This window comes from Amphimedon queenslandica, unplaced genomic scaffold (genome assembly GCF_000090795.2).
Source record: "Amphimedon queenslandica unplaced genomic scaffold, v1.1 AMPQUscaffold_13382, whole genome shotgun sequence".
In the NCBI taxonomy this organism is placed as follows: Eukaryota; Metazoa; Porifera; class Demospongiae; order Haplosclerida; family Niphatidae; genus Amphimedon; species Amphimedon queenslandica.
In genome coordinates, this window is record NW_003546382.1 from 1 (window position 1) to 16,893 (window position 16,893).

Consider the following 16,893-nt stretch of genomic DNA (forward strand, 5'->3'; position numbering starts at 1 on the left):
TGCAATAGTATTGGGATTCTGCAACAGAATCAAACCACTGGTAATAATAATAATAATAGTCTAAATTCTCACAGTTTATCATAATATTGAATTACTTGCCTTGTTGTTGTTACATCACTTATGAATGCATTTCTACTTACTTTAGAGACCAAAGAAGGAGGAGGGGAAAGTGAGTACATGTATTGAGTAAAAATCATTTTTAAATTATTGACTAGTCAAGTTCTAAACTAAAACACACTTCATCACTAATAGAGCTGTTGCACGGAAGTAATCAACGGGAGGGTGTGGCTAAAATTGAGCTAACTTGTCCGCCATGTTGGGTGGCAAGAAGGCCAAGAATGAATGGGGGAACGGAGAAAAAAATTTAAATAAATTCTGCAGTTGACATTCCAGGCTAATGCAAGATAGGAGATGAAGATATTGAGTAAAGAAGTCTCTATAATATTCTGCAGCGAAGTATGATATCTCTTTGATGAAAAATCGCAGTTTGTTTCCATTCCTCCATTTGTTGCGTGTACATTCTTGCCACTCAAGATGGCCGACAGGAAGCTCCACCTACCCCGTTGATTACATCCGTGCAACAGCTCTATGCACACTTATGAATGAGGGTGTACAGACTGTACACATTATAGGTAGCACCAACAATGCAACATTATTTGCTTCACTGATATCACAAACAGCCACTGACATTGAGACACTCATTGAGTCACTCCCTGATCAGGAATACACTCCAGAGAAGCAGGTGCTAGTTTTGAGCCATTACCATATATTGCACTCCCTCACCTATACTTTAAGGCTGGTTTACAATATTATGCTAGGTCTGATGTTATGTTGATGCTGGAATAGAATTCAGCTTTATTCTAGCATAAAGTGTCAAATATATAGTCAATTTGCCCATACTTTTTATGAAAATTTGATGATACACTGGTCTAGTAGCATATAAATGTAAACTAGTCTTGATTGCTAAGCTTGAAAAGTATAGAGCAAAGGATAATCTTGTAAATTTACTAATAGGAAGAAACTTTGAAGAACCTTGTTGCTGAGAATCAAGTTTCTGGAGAAAAATTAAGACACGTCATCAATGAAGCCGGTGAGTGGGTGTGTCTGTAACTAAATTGCACCTTATGTTTAGAGTCAATGTTGAAACAAGTCAGACTTATCAATAAGACTATTAGTGATCGTCAACATAAACTTACAAATTAATTATGTTTTATTTTTAATCACTATTAGACATATACTTTGATATAATTGTCAATAATGCATAATGCATTAAAGTAGTGCTTTCCAGGTATTATTATTGAATAGATAGCAAGCTATTCCATATCAAATTTCATGTGAACTGTCTACATTATGTGAACTCAATTCCTTGTATTGCTAGCTGCAGCTATGAAGTTCAATCCCAAATGAATTGACCTGCAATAGCCTTTACCGTGGGATTTGTCTCTAAGAGCATGCTTACAGTTCAATAAAGCATTTTAATTGAGGTAAAAGTTTATGAATGAGTATCCATTTCACTTCCTTTACTTCCTTGAATCATGTACCCTTGAATCTCATTAAAGTCAAAGCTACACTATAAAAAAACTTCTCAAGATCAACAATTTGAGTGCACCAAATCACTTACTCTTTAAGGATGTCTCCAATCTTCTTGTTGTCTTTGCTACTCATTGCTATTGCTTGCAGTGATGGTGCTACCACTGCAAAGAAAAGAAGTGCATCAGATGTCACTAAATGGCTGGAAAAGATCGATAGCAGATTGCACAGTGAAGGACTAATGGCTTATCAGAATTATTCTGTGTGCACAAACCAACTCAACAACATCCTCCCTTTGTATTGTAACATATCAGAGCTTTCTGGTAGAATATCTTCACTGCTTGCATCATCTTTGTCAAATGCACAGCTTGATCAACTCAATGCTGCCTACTCTCAACTCTGTGTCCCTGAATGCCTTAATCCTATTGAAGGGTACTACAATTGTCTGAAACTTCAATTTGATCACAAAAACTATCTTGTCACATTACTTCGTCAAGGTATCTGTGGACAAGACCAAGAGAGTGGAGAATACTGTGGGGTGATATACATTCGTCAATATAGAAATGGTGACCAAGTAGCTGATTATTGCACCAATACAACTAGTGGAATAGTTTGCAGAGGTGCTTCATCCATTTGTCTTAGTCACGTCAGTAACTTTAGTAGCAGGATGGGTTGCTGCACACAGCCATATCTTGGATCTGGTGTTACTTCATGCAGTGGTGTTAATGTTAGTGAACCTTGTATTGGAGTATCCAGTGCTACTGGACTAGTAGCTCCTGCCTTTGTGATGCTCTTTGCATTTGCTAGTTTCTTTGCTTGAAGTCTTGAACACATTTTATTAAGCTGAACTCTCACATTATATAGTTTGATGTGGCAATTATATAGCATTGATTTCTATTCTTTTATACTGAAGTTTTTTAGTTTTATTATGTATTTTTATATAAATTTTTTGCTTAATACAGACACGTGGGAGCCAAAACTAAGCCATTCAAAATGAATTGATTTAGAAATAATGTGACTCAATTTTATTTAGAGTTGAATTGTGCAAAAATTTGAAAAATTTGGAAAATTAAATACACACACAAGCCAAAATGATTTAGAAATATTATTGTAGTTCTACAAGCTAGTTTCTTTACTTTCTTTGATAAATAACTTCTTCTTTTCCCTCTAATTGTGCCTCAAAATGAGCAGCATTAAATAAAAAATCACTCAATCTACAAAAAAATATTTTTTAACTAAAAGATCCAGCCCATTAAAAACTTACCTCTTTAAATATTTAAAAACTGCTTCGGCATCAATTTGACCATCGCGATATAATGGGACTACCCTATCATGAAAAAGAGAAAGAATAAAAATAGTAATACTAACAGTAGATGCTTTTTGTGCTATTTCTATGAGAGCTGTCTCAATATTGTTGCTTTGATAAGTAGCGCTTACATTTCCCCCACATAGAAGACAAGCATGCATTTTTGAAAAAAGGCCTTTAATTTTTATGCTTTATTATTATCATACCTCCTCTCTGTCCTGCGACAGATGGTTCTTGATAAGTGAAGGAATGAACTAGCCTTACCTCCAGACTAAAGGAGGAGAGATACAGAAATAACAATAGGAGTATCATATCATGGCTTTACTGGTAGAATGAAGTTTGTAAGTGGAGGTAGTTGGTCATCTAGCTCATCAATCCATTTCTCCAACTTTGTCACATGTGACATGCTAAACTCTGTATGAGCTAACGACAAAAATTATATTATAAATTAACGATAATTGGGTCAAATCCCTGTACTATAGTACAGGGACTTTGACCAATATTAGAACAACTTTACAAATTCAAAAAAAATCCAAACTTGATTGGGATCAATTCAAACTTTTTTGCACAACATAAATACATGTAAATGTAACAGAAAAATTATAAAAATAAATTACACTCTCCTTTTCATTTTGAAAAAATTTGATCAAAATTCCTGTACTATAGTACAGGGAATTTCGCCAGAATTTGGAATAACTTTAAAAATTTGTAAAAAAAACTCAAACTTGACCAGAATCAGTTCAAACATTCTACACAACATAAGGACATATATTTGTATCAGATGAAATAATAAAAAAACTCTCCAAATCATTTATCATTTTTGACAAAATACCCTGTTCCATCAAAAAGTAATTTTAGAGCAACTTTAAAAGTTCATAAAAAATCAAGTTTTGATCAGGGCCTGCTCAAACTTTTAAGTTTAAACACAACATAGTAAAATTAAGAACAAAGAGTGGGATGCATTATACATTCCAATAAAGAGAATTACCTAGTTTAGTGGGTGTGGCTGATGAACGCAGTGTTGCCAGATGTGACCCAATATCTTGTAACAAGCACTGTATCTAAACATTACTCATTAAATATTCTCATGCTATCATATCATAATATACCTCTTGTAATTTATCAGGTAATGTGCTCTGGGGACCGCAGAATTCTCTTGCTAGTCTATCATGATACAAGTAGGCGTGGTTAGATAATAGTGGTGGGAAAATTATTGCTTATCAGATCGACTTTTACCAAAATATCAAATCAGCAGTTTTAATAAAATATTTGTTTCATTCTGCACATCAATAGTAGATTTTACATTGAAAGGTTTCTTAACCACTGATTGCGAAATCAATATCTATACATAACATACCCTAGAGATGACGAGAGCTCATCATTGGATCCTAGTGCTTCAAAAAGGGCATCATCTTTTGGCAGTCTCTGGCCAGCATAATTGCTTGATGCACCTATTATAATGTAGATGTAGCAATTGAAATAATTGTGATTTACAAAAATTATTTTTTTACCTTTGTCTCCATTAATCAATGAAGCTGGTGGGTGGGTGTGTCTGTAACTAAATTACACCTTATGTTATGTTTAGAGTCAATGTTGAAACAAGTCAGACTTATCAATAAAACTATTAGTGATCGTCAACATAAACTTACAAATTAATGTTGTTTTGTTTTTTAATCATTATTACACAAATACTTTGATATAATTGTCAATAATGCATTAAACTAGTGCTTTTCCTAAAATTTGAAGATAATATTATTTATTGAATAGATAGCTGGCTACTTCATATCATATTTCATGTGAGCTGTTAACATTATGTGAACTCAATTCCTCGTATTGCTGCAACTATTGAGGTACATCTCTAATGAATTGACCTTCGATCATATAGCCTTTACTGTGGGATCTGTCTCTAAGAACATGTTTAAAGTTCAATAACGCATTTCTATTGAGGTAATACTTTATGAATGAGTATCCATTTCACTTCCTTCACTTCCTTGAATCATATGTACCCTTGAATCTCATTAAAGTCAGAGCTTCACTATAAAAGAACTTCTCAAGGTCAACAATTTGAGTGCAGCAAATCACTTGCTTTCTAAGGATGTCTCCAGTTTTCTTGTTTTCCTTGCTACTCGTTGCCATTGCTTGCAGTGATGGTGCTACCACTGAAAAGAAAAGAAGAGCTGATGTCACTAAATGGCTGGAAAAGATTAATAGCAAATCGCAGATCAAAGAACTTGTAGCTCGTCAGAGTTCTTCTACATGCTTGGACCAGCTTTATAGCAGCCTTCCTTCATATTGCGACTTCACAGAGCTTTCTGGTGGACTCTCTGAACTTCCTGCATCATCTTTATCAGATGCACAGCTTGAACAACTCAATACTGCCTACTCTGGAGTCTGTGTCTCTGCCTGCATTGATCCATTTGAAGAATACTACAATTGTCTGACTCTTCCAACTGATAGTAAAAACTATCTCATCACATTACTCCGTCAAGGTACCTGTGGACAAGAGAGTGGAGACTACTGTGAAGTGAGATACATTCGTCAATATAATGGAGACTATGATGATTTTCAACAACTAATAAACGCTTGCACCTTTACAAGTAGTGGAATATCTTGCAGTGGTGCTTCATCCAATTGTCTTAGTCATGTCAATACATTTAGTAGCAGGATGGGTTGCTGTACACAGCCATATCTTGGATCTGGTGTCACCTCATGCAGTGGTATTAGTGTGGATGAAGCTTGCAGCAGTGCCACCGGCCTAGTAGCTCCAGTCTTTGTGATCCTCATTGCATTTGCTAGTTTCTTTGCTTGAACATATTAAGCTGAACTCTGTAGCATAATCACATTATATAGTTTGATGTGGTATTTATAGTATTGAGTTATATTTTTTATAAGTTTTTTTAGTTTTATGATGTATTTTTTGTATAAATTTGTTGCTTAATACAGATATGTGTGAGCCAAGACTAAACCATTTGAAATAAATTGATTTAGAAATAATGTGACTCAATTTTATTTAGAGTTGAATGGTGCAAAAATTTGGAAAATTTGGAAAATTAATTACACACAAGCCAAAATGATTTAGAAATAATATTGTAGTTCTACAAGCTAGTTCCTTTACTTTCTTTGATAAATAACTTCTTCTTTTCCCTCTAATTGTGCCTCAAAGCGAGCAGCATTAAATAAGAAATCACTCAATCTACAAAAAAATATTTAAGTTTGAACTAAAAGATCCAGCCTGTCAAAAACTTACCTGTTTAAATATTTAAAAACTGCTTCATCAACTTGACCATCGCGATATAAGGGGACTACCCTATCATGAAGAAGAGAGAGAATAAAAATAGTAATACTAATAGTAGATGCTTTTTGTGCTATTTCAATGAGAGCTGTTTCAATATTGTTGATTTGATAAATAGTGCTTACATTTCCCTCACATAGAAGACCAGCATGCATTTTTGAAAAAAGGCCTTTAATTTTTATGCTTTAATTATTATTATCATACCTCCTCTCTGTCCTGCGACAGATTGTTCTTGATAAGTGAAGGAATGAACTAGCCTTACCTCCAGACTAAAGGAGGAGAGATACAGAAATAACAATAGGAGTATCATATCATGACTTTACTGGTAAAATGAAGTTTGTAAGTGGAGGAAGTTGGTCATCTAGCTCATCAATCCATTTCTCTAACTTTGTCACATGTGACATGCTAAAGTCTGTATGAGCTAACGACAAAAAATAATATTTGTTCATGCATGCATCATAGATTAATAATAATTGGGTCAAAGTCCCTGTACTATATATAGTATAGGAACTAAGATCCAATATTAGAACAAGTTAAAAAATTCGTAGAAAATCTAAACTTAATCGGAATCAGTTTTAACTTTCTATACAACACAAATACATGTATATGTATCTGAAACAATTTGGAAAATGAATAATGCTCTCCTTTTCATTAAAAAAATTTTTTTGAACAACTTTAAAAATTTGTAATAAATTCAAACACGATCAAAATCAATTTAAATGTTGTACACAACATAAGAACATGTATTTGTATCAAAAGAAATAATAAAAATTGAGCCAAATCATTTGACAAAATACCCTGTTCGATCAAAAGGTAACTTTAGAGCAACTTAAAAAATTCGTAACAAATCAAATTTTGATCAGAGCCTGCTCAAACTTTTAAGCTTTAACACAACATAAAATCAAAAACAAAAAGAGTCTTTGCATTATTTGTTCCAATAAAGAGTAGCATTACCTAGTTTAGTAGGTGTGGCTGATGAACGCGGTGTTGCCAGATGTGATCCAATATCTTGTAACAAGCACTGTATCTAAACATTACTCATTAAATATTCATACTATCATATCATAATATACCTCTTGTAATTTATCAGGTAATGTGCTCTGGGGACCGCAGAATTCTCTTGCTAGTCTATCATAATATAAGTAGGTGTGGTTAGATAATAGTGGAAAAACTGGCGAGAATAAGCGCTTGTCAGATTTTTACTAAAATATCAAAATTGCAGGTTTTTTATGAAAAAATTTTGATAGATTTTAGATTGAAACTACCAATCAATATCACACCAATATTTCCATAATACATCTAACCCACTATATAACTACCATAGGGTGCCTTTTTTCGAGGGTTGTAAATTTTGTGGATTTCACAATTTTTTGAATATTCACAAAAATTACTTCCACGAAAATCAAATTATCACGGTACAAGATGGTAGACGGCATAAATTTGCAAAAATTAAATCTGCAAAATAGATTTTTAGGCAAATTCGTGAAATCTACAGCCCTCGAAAAAAGGCACCCTAGAGTAATTCTAAATCCACGATACAATACAATACATACCCTAGAGATGATGAGAGCTCATCATTGGATCCTAGTGCTTCAAAAAGGGCATCATCTTTTGGCAGTCTCTGGCCAGCATAATTGCTTGATGTACCTATTATAATGTAGATGTAGCAATTGAAATAATTGTAAGTCAATTGATTTACAATATCTAATAATTTTTTTACCTTTGTCTCCTGTTCGTGTGTATATTCTAATTCTGCCACCATCAGTGGAATAATTTCTAGATTGATATAAAAGTAAGCAGAAATAATAATAATAATATAATACCTTTTGGTAGACAAAAATGTTCTTAAAATCCTATGAAGAGACATTAGCCTAACACCCATGCTTTTTACAAGCCACGCCTTCAATTTGTATTAGATAGATTGACTGATTGATCATAGATAGATTAATCATAGATAGATATAGAGACTAGACTATGGAATAATTTTAAAAGGTATGCATGCATGGAGTGAGGAATGGAGTTAGTTGCACTGTTGCAGGTAACATTGAATTTAAGATAAAAGTGATTCAGTAGTAATTTTGTGTAGGTTTAAAAGCCTTTCTTCTGCAGTCATGTGTACTTTGAGATGGAGCAATCACTATAGCCTATGACTATGATATAAAACTAACTCATTCTCTGGTCAGTCACCAGACTAGGTCTATTCTAGGCTCTTTCTCTTCTCCTTCCCTCCACCTCAACTCTCAAAAGGTTTGTTCATGGGTTGGTCCAACTCGCATAATAATAATAATAACAAATAATAATATGTATATACTGAATTAATTTATGCGGTGAATATTATTGAAACTATGAATATTATGCAAATTGATATTAATGATTTTCATATTACTTTGGGACTAAGTTACCTTTATCCCAAATGTGTAACTGAACTGTGAATATTATTAGTGGAGGGGAAAATGATATTAATGATTTTCATATTATTTTTAGACTAAGTTCTCTTTATCCCGAATGTCTAACTATACAGTCTCTGAAAAACATGTTTATATAGTTCCTAAAAACATGTTTACAGTTCAGTAACATTTCTGTTGAGCTGACAGTGGGGAATCCTTGAATCATGTCTTGAATCTCATTGGGTAGCTACTCTATAAAAAAAGAGTTTGAGGTTTGAGATCAGCAATTGGGGTGTAGCAGATCACTTACTCTCTAAGGATGTCTCCAGTCTTCTTGTTTTCTCTGTTACTCATTATTGCTTGCAGTGATGGTGCTGCCACTGCAAGGAAAAGAAGTGTAGATATCGCTAAATGGCTGGAAAAAGTTAACGGTAAATCATACAACAAGCAAGTAGTGACTCGCCAGAGTTCTTCTGCATGCCTGAACCTGCTGGACAGCAACCTTCTTTCATTCTGCAACTTCACAGAGCTTTCTGGTGGACTCTCTTCACTCGCCTTATCAGATCAACAGCTTGATGCACTCAATACTGCCTATTCTAGAATCTGTGTCCCTGCATGCCTTGACCCTATTGAAGAGTACTACAATTGTCTGGCTCTTCCATTTGATTACAAAGACTACCTCATCACATTACTCCGTCGAGGGGTCTGTGGACAAGAGAGTGGTGATTTCTGTGAGGTGAGGTACATTCGCCAATATGATGGAGACTATAGTAATTTTGATCGACTGACTAGTGCCTGCACCTTTAGGACTGGAGGAATATATTGCAGTGGTGCTTCTTCCACTTGTCTTAATTATGTCAGTACCTTTAGTAGCAGGATGGGTTGCTGTACACAGCCATATCTTGGATCTGGTGTTACTTCATGCAGTGGTGTTAGTGTCAGTGATGCTTGTAGTCCATTTACTGGTCCAACCGCTGGTCCAACTGGCTCAACTACTGGTCCTGCTGAAGCATCCAGTGCTACTGAACTAGTAGCTCCTGTCTTTGTAATCCTCTTTGCATTTGTTAGTTACTTTGTTTGAACATAAAGCTTCCAAACTTTATATTTTTACAAAGTTTTATATCTTTTTTTCTTTTTATAAGCTGCATGTAGAATATATGGTGTATTTTTTTTAATATAAGATAATTGAAACCCTTTTGTTTTTACTAGCCATGCATGCACTGATAGCTACTGTACACATTGAAGCTGCAGTAAATAAATTGACATTGACTTCTTCAATCAATACAGCCACTCCTTTTTTACCACCCACGCATTTATACTGTATAGCCCCGCCCCGTTATTAAATTTGAAATGATGTCCACCAACTCGCAGGTGCAGGCTCAACTGAGAAATGAAGTCCTCATATTGCAGGGAGCTCTCAAAGACCTCCATGGTCAGCTAAAAATACCACCAGATAAATTATCAGTACCATCCTGGCGCTATCCCGAGAAGAAGGCCACTGATGTTGCATTCTCTGCCAAAGACATTGACGATGATCAGTTGCTTCTGGAGCTGCTAGTGGACAGGTAGCTGACAATGGTGACATTAATTTTAAAATAAATTATCAAACTTGCATAGGTTAGCCTTTCTCCTGCAGTTGTGCGTATTTGAAATTGAAGTAACTAATAAACACAGCAAGCAGTCACCGCGACACAAAACTGGCTCATTCTCTTCTCCTTCTCTCCCACTTTCTTTCTCCTCAACACTCAAGAGGTTTGTTCGTGGCTTTGTTCAACTCATTAAAAAATTCAAAGATCTTGACAATGATGTGAGTCCACATAATACAGTTGTGGAATGTGATACCATGCAACCTTACATTTGACAAAGAATATTCTTATTACATCATATGTGCACACATCATATAGGTAGATTCTATGAAAGGAGAAGTGTCAAAACTACAGCAGAAGTTGCTGCACTATCATGATCTGGTTACAAATGAGCTAGGACCCAGTGCAGCAGAGGCTCTTGATAGTGCTTTGAATACAGGAACACAGGGAGCATCCAGTCTTGGTATTTCTGAAACAAGGACAGTTAGTACTCAAACTACCCAGACTTCACTAGTAGCTCCACCAGTTGTTAACTACATGGCTAAAAGTGATCCTTGCTCAAAGTGTCCCACATATCTAGAGCAATTGGACAAACTTGCTAAAAGAGTGAGTAATCTGAAGCTCGAAGTACAGAGAAAGCAAGACAAAAAAGCTGAAAGTGTGGGAGGTTATGACAAGGCAGTTGTAGATGCAAATATTGCTGCTATTAAAGATTGCTTTGTAAGGTATGCGTCATTCTTGTATAGAGTAAAAAAGCGGATTAAAAATATTACACTAGTTCGTCAAAGGTCAAATTGCCAGTGTTTTTGATTGAAACTTGAGCAGCTAGTGTAATACTGACTTAAGACATAGACTATAGTATTGCATTACTTTACACAAAGTAAGCGATAATGGTTCAATGATTTGCAAGATTACTAACAATAGCACAAAGTATTGTAGTGTACATTAGTCAAATTATTGTGCTAAAACTGCTAATACATAACTAACTAACAATAAATTCCTTGCTTAAAACAGTGGGGAAATTAAAAATTACTATTATGTGATACGAGTATCTATAATTCATCATTCATTGTTTCTTTATATCATAAATCAATCAATTGTCATTACATATTCTGATATTGCTGCTGTAGTTATGAAAGGGAAAATGAGAGTTTTAAGAAGGAGCTGACACATAAAAAGCTAGTCATACCAGAACTAGAGGAGCAATGCCGTCAAGTATTAAACAATGTCAATGAGTTACAGAAGCAATTGAAAGAAAATCAAGAAAAATATGAAGAAACAATCTTGCAATATCGCAATACTCATGAAGTTGAAGTAACCGAGGTACATTGTAAAACTAAAATAATGTTTGCATAAGTTTTATAATACTCTTATTTGTTCATTGTAGGTGAAAAGACAACTATCACATGTGCTTAGTAAATCAGATATGCTACAGAAAGAAGTAATGTCCTTGAAAAACTCTGAGAAACACTTGCAGTCAGTTATTGTCGAGAAAAGTACGTATTGCTATGAAGAATAACATTATTTTAATGAAATGAAACATTAGATGAAAAGGTTTCAAGATTAAAAGTATCACTAACATGCAGCCTAAATGAGAGCTCTAAATCAAAAGAAGCTAGTGATAAGTTAAGTAAAGAATTTGCCTCATTGACAAAAGAGCACAAAGATGTTTGCTCACAACTTGAAGAAACATCATTGGAATTAAACAAAACCTCAACACAGCTTGCAAATATAGAGTCGCGATGTAAAGTAAGAGACAGACCACTGGATTATAATGACTATGTAGATGTTTTAGTATTTACAGTCAAAGCAGACAAAGTTGTTGAACCAAATTGATGAGCTGGATCAAAACTGCTCACACTTGAATGAGGTTTTAAACAAGACCTTGAAAGAGAGAGATTGTGCTAAAGAAAAACTTGTAAAAATGACAGAGAAATGTGCCGTTACATTGAGTAGCCTAGAGAGAGAGAAAGTAAGAGCATTAATGCTGTACTTTATGCTCAAGCTATTATTTTTTGTTACCGCAGATGTTACTAGAAAAGTCTAATCAAGAGAATGAGTCTTTAAAGTTTGAATGCCAAGAGCTGCAAAAGGAGGCAATGACAAAGATGGAAGAGTTAAGTGAAGAAAGGAGCAAGTCAAGGCTTTTAATGGAGTACCCGTTTAGTCCTCGAGTTGACACAAGGATGACACTCAGCCAATCTAGAGAACACATAGATGCAAACTCAGTTAGAATATTCTATTTAGAAGAACAGAATCATGAAATTCGTCAGCTATATACACCAAAGGATACCAATTTACAGCCTTTACACGTTAGCCATATCAATGTAATTGTAACACGAAATTACAATGTATGTTCATTCTCTTTTTTTAATCAGCTTTCAGGACCTACAAGATTATGGAATAATGTTCCGAATTTACATTCTCATTCTGCCGTTCAGACCCATACCAATAAAATGATTAGGAAGACTCCACGCTCTCCCCCTCCTGCTCCTCCTCCATCTCAAGTAAGGTCTGAACCCTCTTCACTATCACAGGATCCAATACTGAGAGACATAGAGAGTGTGGGCTCTTCATCATCATCATCTCTGATGACTGACTCCTCTGCTAACTTAGAATTGTATTATAAGCGAAATGCTATTTCAGATGTCAGATCAACAAAACAGCAACTCTAATGAAATTATGTTATTTTTGTTAGTAAAAGTTATTACCGCTAAACCAAAAAATTAATTTTAATAGCTATTATTATTTTAGTAAAAAGTCTGCATTAAAACCAGGAAATTGTGCTATAAAATCCGAAAATTCTGCTCTTGTTAAATTGTACTTCCCCTCGAAATCCTCCTTCTGTGCTGTCATTAACTTTAAATTTTTCTGGCTAGCCTCATGCTGCCTATTCTTCTCTTCAAGTAGTTGCTGGGAGGCCATTAGTTCTGTTTCATATTGCTCACAGAGCTCAGCTACCTTCTTCTCATATGCTAATTGTAGCTCCTGCTCATGAAGCAGTAACTGTGTTTTATGCTCAATCTCTAGTTCCTCCTTCTGCCTACTCAGAGCCTTTTTCTTCTCCTCCTCAAGGTGAGCAATCAATTCTTCTCTTTCTTGTTGAACTTCTCCAGCCAACTCATTTGCAATCTGCTCAGCTATCAGTTTTTCCTCTGCCCTCACTCTTTCTATTACTTCTTCTTTGACTTGCTCCGCTTTACTCCATGTCCTGCTAACACTTTCCTTGAGATGTTCCTCGTGTGAGAGTCGGATCTGAGCTAATCGATCATCAAATTCTTCTCTCAACTTGCATTCTAGTGTTGACTTTTCCATCATGACAGACTGCAGTCTCTTCTCTTCGCATTCCTTCAATAGACTCTCCCTTTCTTCTAGCCAATTTGACCTCGCCTCTTGAAGAAGCCTAGCACATTCCTGCTTTTCTTCTCTCCTCACAACTTCCTCTGTTGCCCTTATGGAACTTTGTCTTTCATGTTCAGCAATCCTATCAAATTTATCTTTTATGTTGTCACCAACACCTGCAAAGATTGCTGTTATTCAAAGGTACAAAGCTACCAACAACAGTCTCACTTAGGATTACTTCATGAGTTAGCAGTTGAAGTTTTTCAGACTTAATGGTCAATGCGCCCTTGGTAGCCATTGTTTGGTCGTCATGGCTACTAAAACACACCCATAAAGGGGTGTACCATACACCAAAATGGCGGACACAAAAGACAATGAAAAAGATTCGTAATTATAATAGAAAATCTGAAATAAACATCTATTGACAATTAGAAAGATAGAAGCTTATTATTATTACAATAACAAAAGGGAAAGTGTAAGCCCAAGCTAGATCACGAAAGCAATAAAAACTGACACCATTTTTGGTTGCTATGGAAGATCATGCTCACCACGTGGGCGGAAATAAACAAGTGGAGCGAGTATAAAGAACCGGGCAAAATTCATTATTCAGACTCTCTACAGACTGAGAGACTCCCTCTTCTTTAGTCAGTAGTCGCCGTGTTGATAAGAAAGGTTTCAAAAGAATGACTGATACCTGCATTTACGAGGTTCTGGCCCGAGCCACAGCTGTGTGCTTCGACGTGGACAGTACACTGATAAGACTAGAAGGAATAGATAGACTAGCAAAAGTGTGCGGCGTTGGAGAGGAAGTTGAGAAAATGTGAGAACAAAGAAATAATAAGAATTACATCATTCTAATCACTGTTATACTTACATCAATTATAATAATCATGATGACTATTATTTCATTATGATAACCTTTCTTTTCCAATAGCACCAAAACTGCTATGTCAGGCAACATGAATTTCAAAGAAGCATTAGGTATGAGACTGAACATAATCAAACCGACTCTGAATAAGGTTATTAATGCATATTTATGTATTTAACACTTCATTATGTACCATACCCACACACACATTCGCTTCTCCTTTGTTCTAAAGGTCAAGCAATTAGTTGAAGAAGACTTGTCAGACATAGATAATGTGCTGACACCTCATGTGAAGGAACTTGTCGACCTTTTACATTCGAGAGGGATCAGCGTGTATGTAATTTCAGGAGGTTTCAGAAGACTCATTGAACCAATTACTAACAACTTAAGGATTGAGAAGAAGAACCTCTACTGCAATGCACTCCTATTCAATGAAGCAGGTAATGCCTCCATTAAGAATACAATGAAGAATTACATGTGCATACTGTGCTTGTATTTTTTGACCTTTTTCTGCAACAATTTTAGTCACATTTTTTACATTGTGCATAAATATAGTGTGTGCTAATGACATTCATATCCTGCACATCTGTTGCATGTGCCTAGCATGTGCTGTAAATCCCCACTCTGGATAAACTGGTCTGACTAGTTTGTCTAAACTTGTCAAGCCAGTTATGCGTAGTGAGTGACCTTTAGTTTTGACCATTCGCTCACCCACACATTCGAGATTAAACGACACCTTAAATTCAATATTATTATCATTATTGTCGTTATTATTATTATTATTATTATTATTATTAGGTGAATATGAAGGGTTTGATCTTGATCAGCTAACTTGTCAAGATGGAGGGAAAAGTTTAGTCATGAGAGATATTAAAAAGAAACACGAATAGTAAGTATACGATGTACACACTATATAAGTAAATACACGTATTCTCCCTCCTTTTCTTTTTCTACATAATAATAGTGTTGTCATGATTGGTGATGGAATGACTGATTTACAAGCTTCACCACCAGCAGTAAGTATAGCTAGTACTACATTAACGAATGAGGAACAATCATATATGCATGTACACACATATATACACACACACACAATCACAATATCAGACCCCTCTTTCCCTCTCCAGGATGCATTCATTGGATTTGGAGGAAACGTTGTACGCTCTCGAGTCAAAGAGCTATCAAACTGGTACGTACATGACATGCAAGAGCTGATAGAGGCAATAGAACTACAGAGGAGGACACAGACCTACTCTGATTCTGATGAAGAGTCACACTCGCCATCTTCAACATCATCAGCGAGTAACTTGGACGATACACAGCAGAAGAGACTGCTGGCAGAATGTGATTGAGAGCAAAAAAATAAAATTATTATTATTACAGACTTCATGTATAGGAAAATATTAGGAGAGAGAATGACTCTCCAACTTCTTAATAAGTATTTATTATTATTTATTTATTATAGTTTATATTGAATCATGATTCACATTAGTACTATTATTAAAAGTAAAACTAAAAATATTATTATCTAAAAATCAATTATTACTACTGTCAACAACACATGCTGTGTGGATAGCTGGTACAAAGTAAAATTTACCAGGAAAACATCTTATACAGTAAGCATAAATAGCTGCAATAGGAAGTAACTCTACAATTAGTGCTGGGCGATAGTGCTACTATCATATCACGATTGATAGTTCTTAAAATTTTAACGATAGTGATACTATCACGATATTAACAATTAATTTTAATATATTTATTTAATGTAACAAAATAGGCAAAAGGATGAAAGGTAGATGAATATTTGAGGTTTTCAGCTAGAAGGACATTTTCTGGATGTAGACAAGCTCTTTTTTTAGTACCTATATTCCCTGCAGTACTATAAATACACATTCAGAGGGAACTGATGCCACCGGTATACATAAATATTTCCTAGCTATTATTGGATAACAAAAGAAATTTGTGTTCCACCATGCCAAAGGATTGTATATCATATATATCTAAGCTAATAGGCTCTAATATCTTGAAATTTCTGCATGAGCCTTTTGGAGATTATTCAAGCACTCAGAAATTTTACCATCAACAGCAGGAAAACTAAAATACTTCCATACAACACTAGTAGCACCAGGTAAAGGCAATATTTCTGTTTCTTTTTGGAGCAGTACTGCTACTAATGATAACATCTTCCATTTTTACAGCTGAACTAACTCATTAAAGTAACCACGTGTTTGATAATGCGCATGCGTACATGTACCACGTGTCAATCGTGATAGTGTTGATTCAACTATCACGATAGTGATAGTAGATTACTATCGCGACCATCGCATATATCGATACTATCGCCCAGCACTATCTACAATGTAGCAAATATGTATTATTGAACATGTACTATGTACAAATTTTATATTGCAATACCTCCTTATTCAGGACACTATTGGTCTAATGGCCTCCATATCACATGAAATTTGTTCTGCCCATTGGGACAATACATTTACAACTGCCCTCATTATAAAGGCCTTCTTTAATTATAATACAAAACTTTACATATCGCAAGCATAGCATAGTGAAAAAACAAAAGACAG

At 35.0% G+C, this 16,893-nt stretch overlaps 5 protein-coding genes and 1 long non-coding RNA gene across 9 annotated transcripts; 3 read left to right on the top strand and 3 right to left on the bottom strand.

Moving 5' to 3' along the window:
• On the top strand, window positions 1–2,044 carry LOC109582455 (mediator of RNA polymerase II transcription subunit 21-like). 2 transcript variants are annotated; one of them, XR_002185094.1, is made up of 6 exons: window positions 1–40; window positions 146–169; window positions 633–742; window positions 1,015–1,090; window positions 1,133–1,484; window positions 1,560–2,044. XR_002185094.1 is itself a non-coding variant. In XM_019997171.1 (4 exons), the coding sequence occupies exons 1-4, from the start codon at window positions 121–123 to the stop codon at window positions 1,201–1,203; spliced, it is 306 nt and encodes a 101-aa protein (XP_019852730.1). In that variant the 5' UTR covers window positions 8–120; the 3' UTR covers window positions 1,204–1,346. The 2 variants fall into 2 exon arrangements, 1 of the variants encoding a protein (XP_019852730.1); XM_019997171.1 differs by lacking the exon at window positions 1,560–2,044 and having other exon boundaries at window positions 8–169; window positions 1,133–1,346.
• Window positions 2,045–2,982: 938 nt separating this feature from the next.
• LOC100638517 (cob(I)yrinic acid a,c-diamide adenosyltransferase, mitochondrial-like) lies at window positions 2,983–8,036 on the bottom strand. Of its 2 annotated transcripts, XM_003386922.3 has the most exons (9): window positions 7,952–8,036; window positions 7,849–7,904; window positions 7,682–7,775; window positions 7,202–7,256; window positions 7,083–7,155; window positions 6,452–6,549; window positions 6,333–6,397; window positions 6,084–6,143; window positions 5,899–6,029 (listed from the first exon to the last, which is right to left on the bottom strand). In XM_003386922.3, exons 1-9 carry the CDS (start codon window positions 8,008–8,010, stop codon window positions 5,948–5,950), a joined length of 642 nt encoding a protein of 213 aa, XP_003386970.1. In that variant the 5' UTR covers window positions 8,011–8,036; the 3' UTR covers window positions 5,899–5,947. The 2 variants fall into 2 exon arrangements, with proteins under 2 accessions (XP_019852739.1, XP_003386970.1); XM_019997180.1 differs by lacking the exons at window positions 5,899–6,029; window positions 6,084–6,143; window positions 6,333–6,397; window positions 6,452–6,549 and adding exons at window positions 2,983–3,107; window positions 3,162–3,259.
• LOC100638391 (uncharacterized) lies at window positions 3,831–4,284 on the bottom strand. The gene is made up of 3 exons (XR_002185101.1): window positions 4,194–4,284; window positions 3,946–4,000; window positions 3,831–3,897 (listed from the first exon to the last, which is right to left on the bottom strand). It is a non-coding gene; the product is annotated as an uncharacterized LOC100638391 (long non-coding RNA).
• Window positions 8,037–9,850: 1,814 nt separating the features above from the next.
• LOC100638645 (coiled-coil domain-containing protein 157-like) lies at window positions 9,851–12,827 on the top strand. 2 transcript variants are annotated; one of them, XM_019997178.1, is made up of 9 exons: window positions 9,851–10,080; window positions 10,133–10,322; window positions 10,420–10,826; window positions 11,232–11,424; window positions 11,489–11,597; window positions 11,648–11,850; window positions 11,897–12,073; window positions 12,129–12,428; window positions 12,480–12,827. In XM_019997178.1, exons 1-9 carry the CDS (start codon window positions 9,866–9,868, stop codon window positions 12,774–12,776), a joined length of 2,091 nt encoding a protein of 696 aa, XP_019852737.1. In that variant the 5' UTR covers window positions 9,851–9,865; the 3' UTR covers window positions 12,777–12,827. The 2 variants fall into 2 exon arrangements, with proteins under 2 accessions (XP_019852737.1, XP_019852738.1); XM_019997179.1 differs by having other exon boundaries at window positions 12,129–12,413.
• On the bottom strand, window positions 12,739–13,781 carry LOC105312913 (trichohyalin-like). Its single transcript, XM_011405921.2, has 2 exons — window positions 13,672–13,781; window positions 12,739–13,619 (listed from the first exon to the last, which is right to left on the bottom strand). The coding sequence occupies exons 1-2, from the start codon at window positions 13,739–13,741 to the stop codon at window positions 12,847–12,849; spliced, it is 843 nt and encodes a 280-aa protein (XP_011404223.1). The 5' UTR covers window positions 13,742–13,781; the 3' UTR covers window positions 12,739–12,846.
• Window positions 13,782–13,929: 148 nt separating this feature from the next.
• Window positions 13,930–15,805, top strand: LOC100637462 (phosphoserine phosphatase-like). The gene is made up of 6 exons (XM_003386913.3): window positions 13,930–14,263; window positions 14,378–14,462; window positions 14,544–14,751; window positions 15,110–15,200; window positions 15,276–15,327; window positions 15,439–15,805. Exons 1-6 carry the CDS (start codon window positions 14,127–14,129, stop codon window positions 15,661–15,663), a joined length of 798 nt encoding a protein of 265 aa, XP_003386961.1. The 5' UTR covers window positions 13,930–14,126; the 3' UTR covers window positions 15,664–15,805.
• The last annotated feature ends 1,088 nt before the right edge of the window (window positions 15,806–16,893 follow it).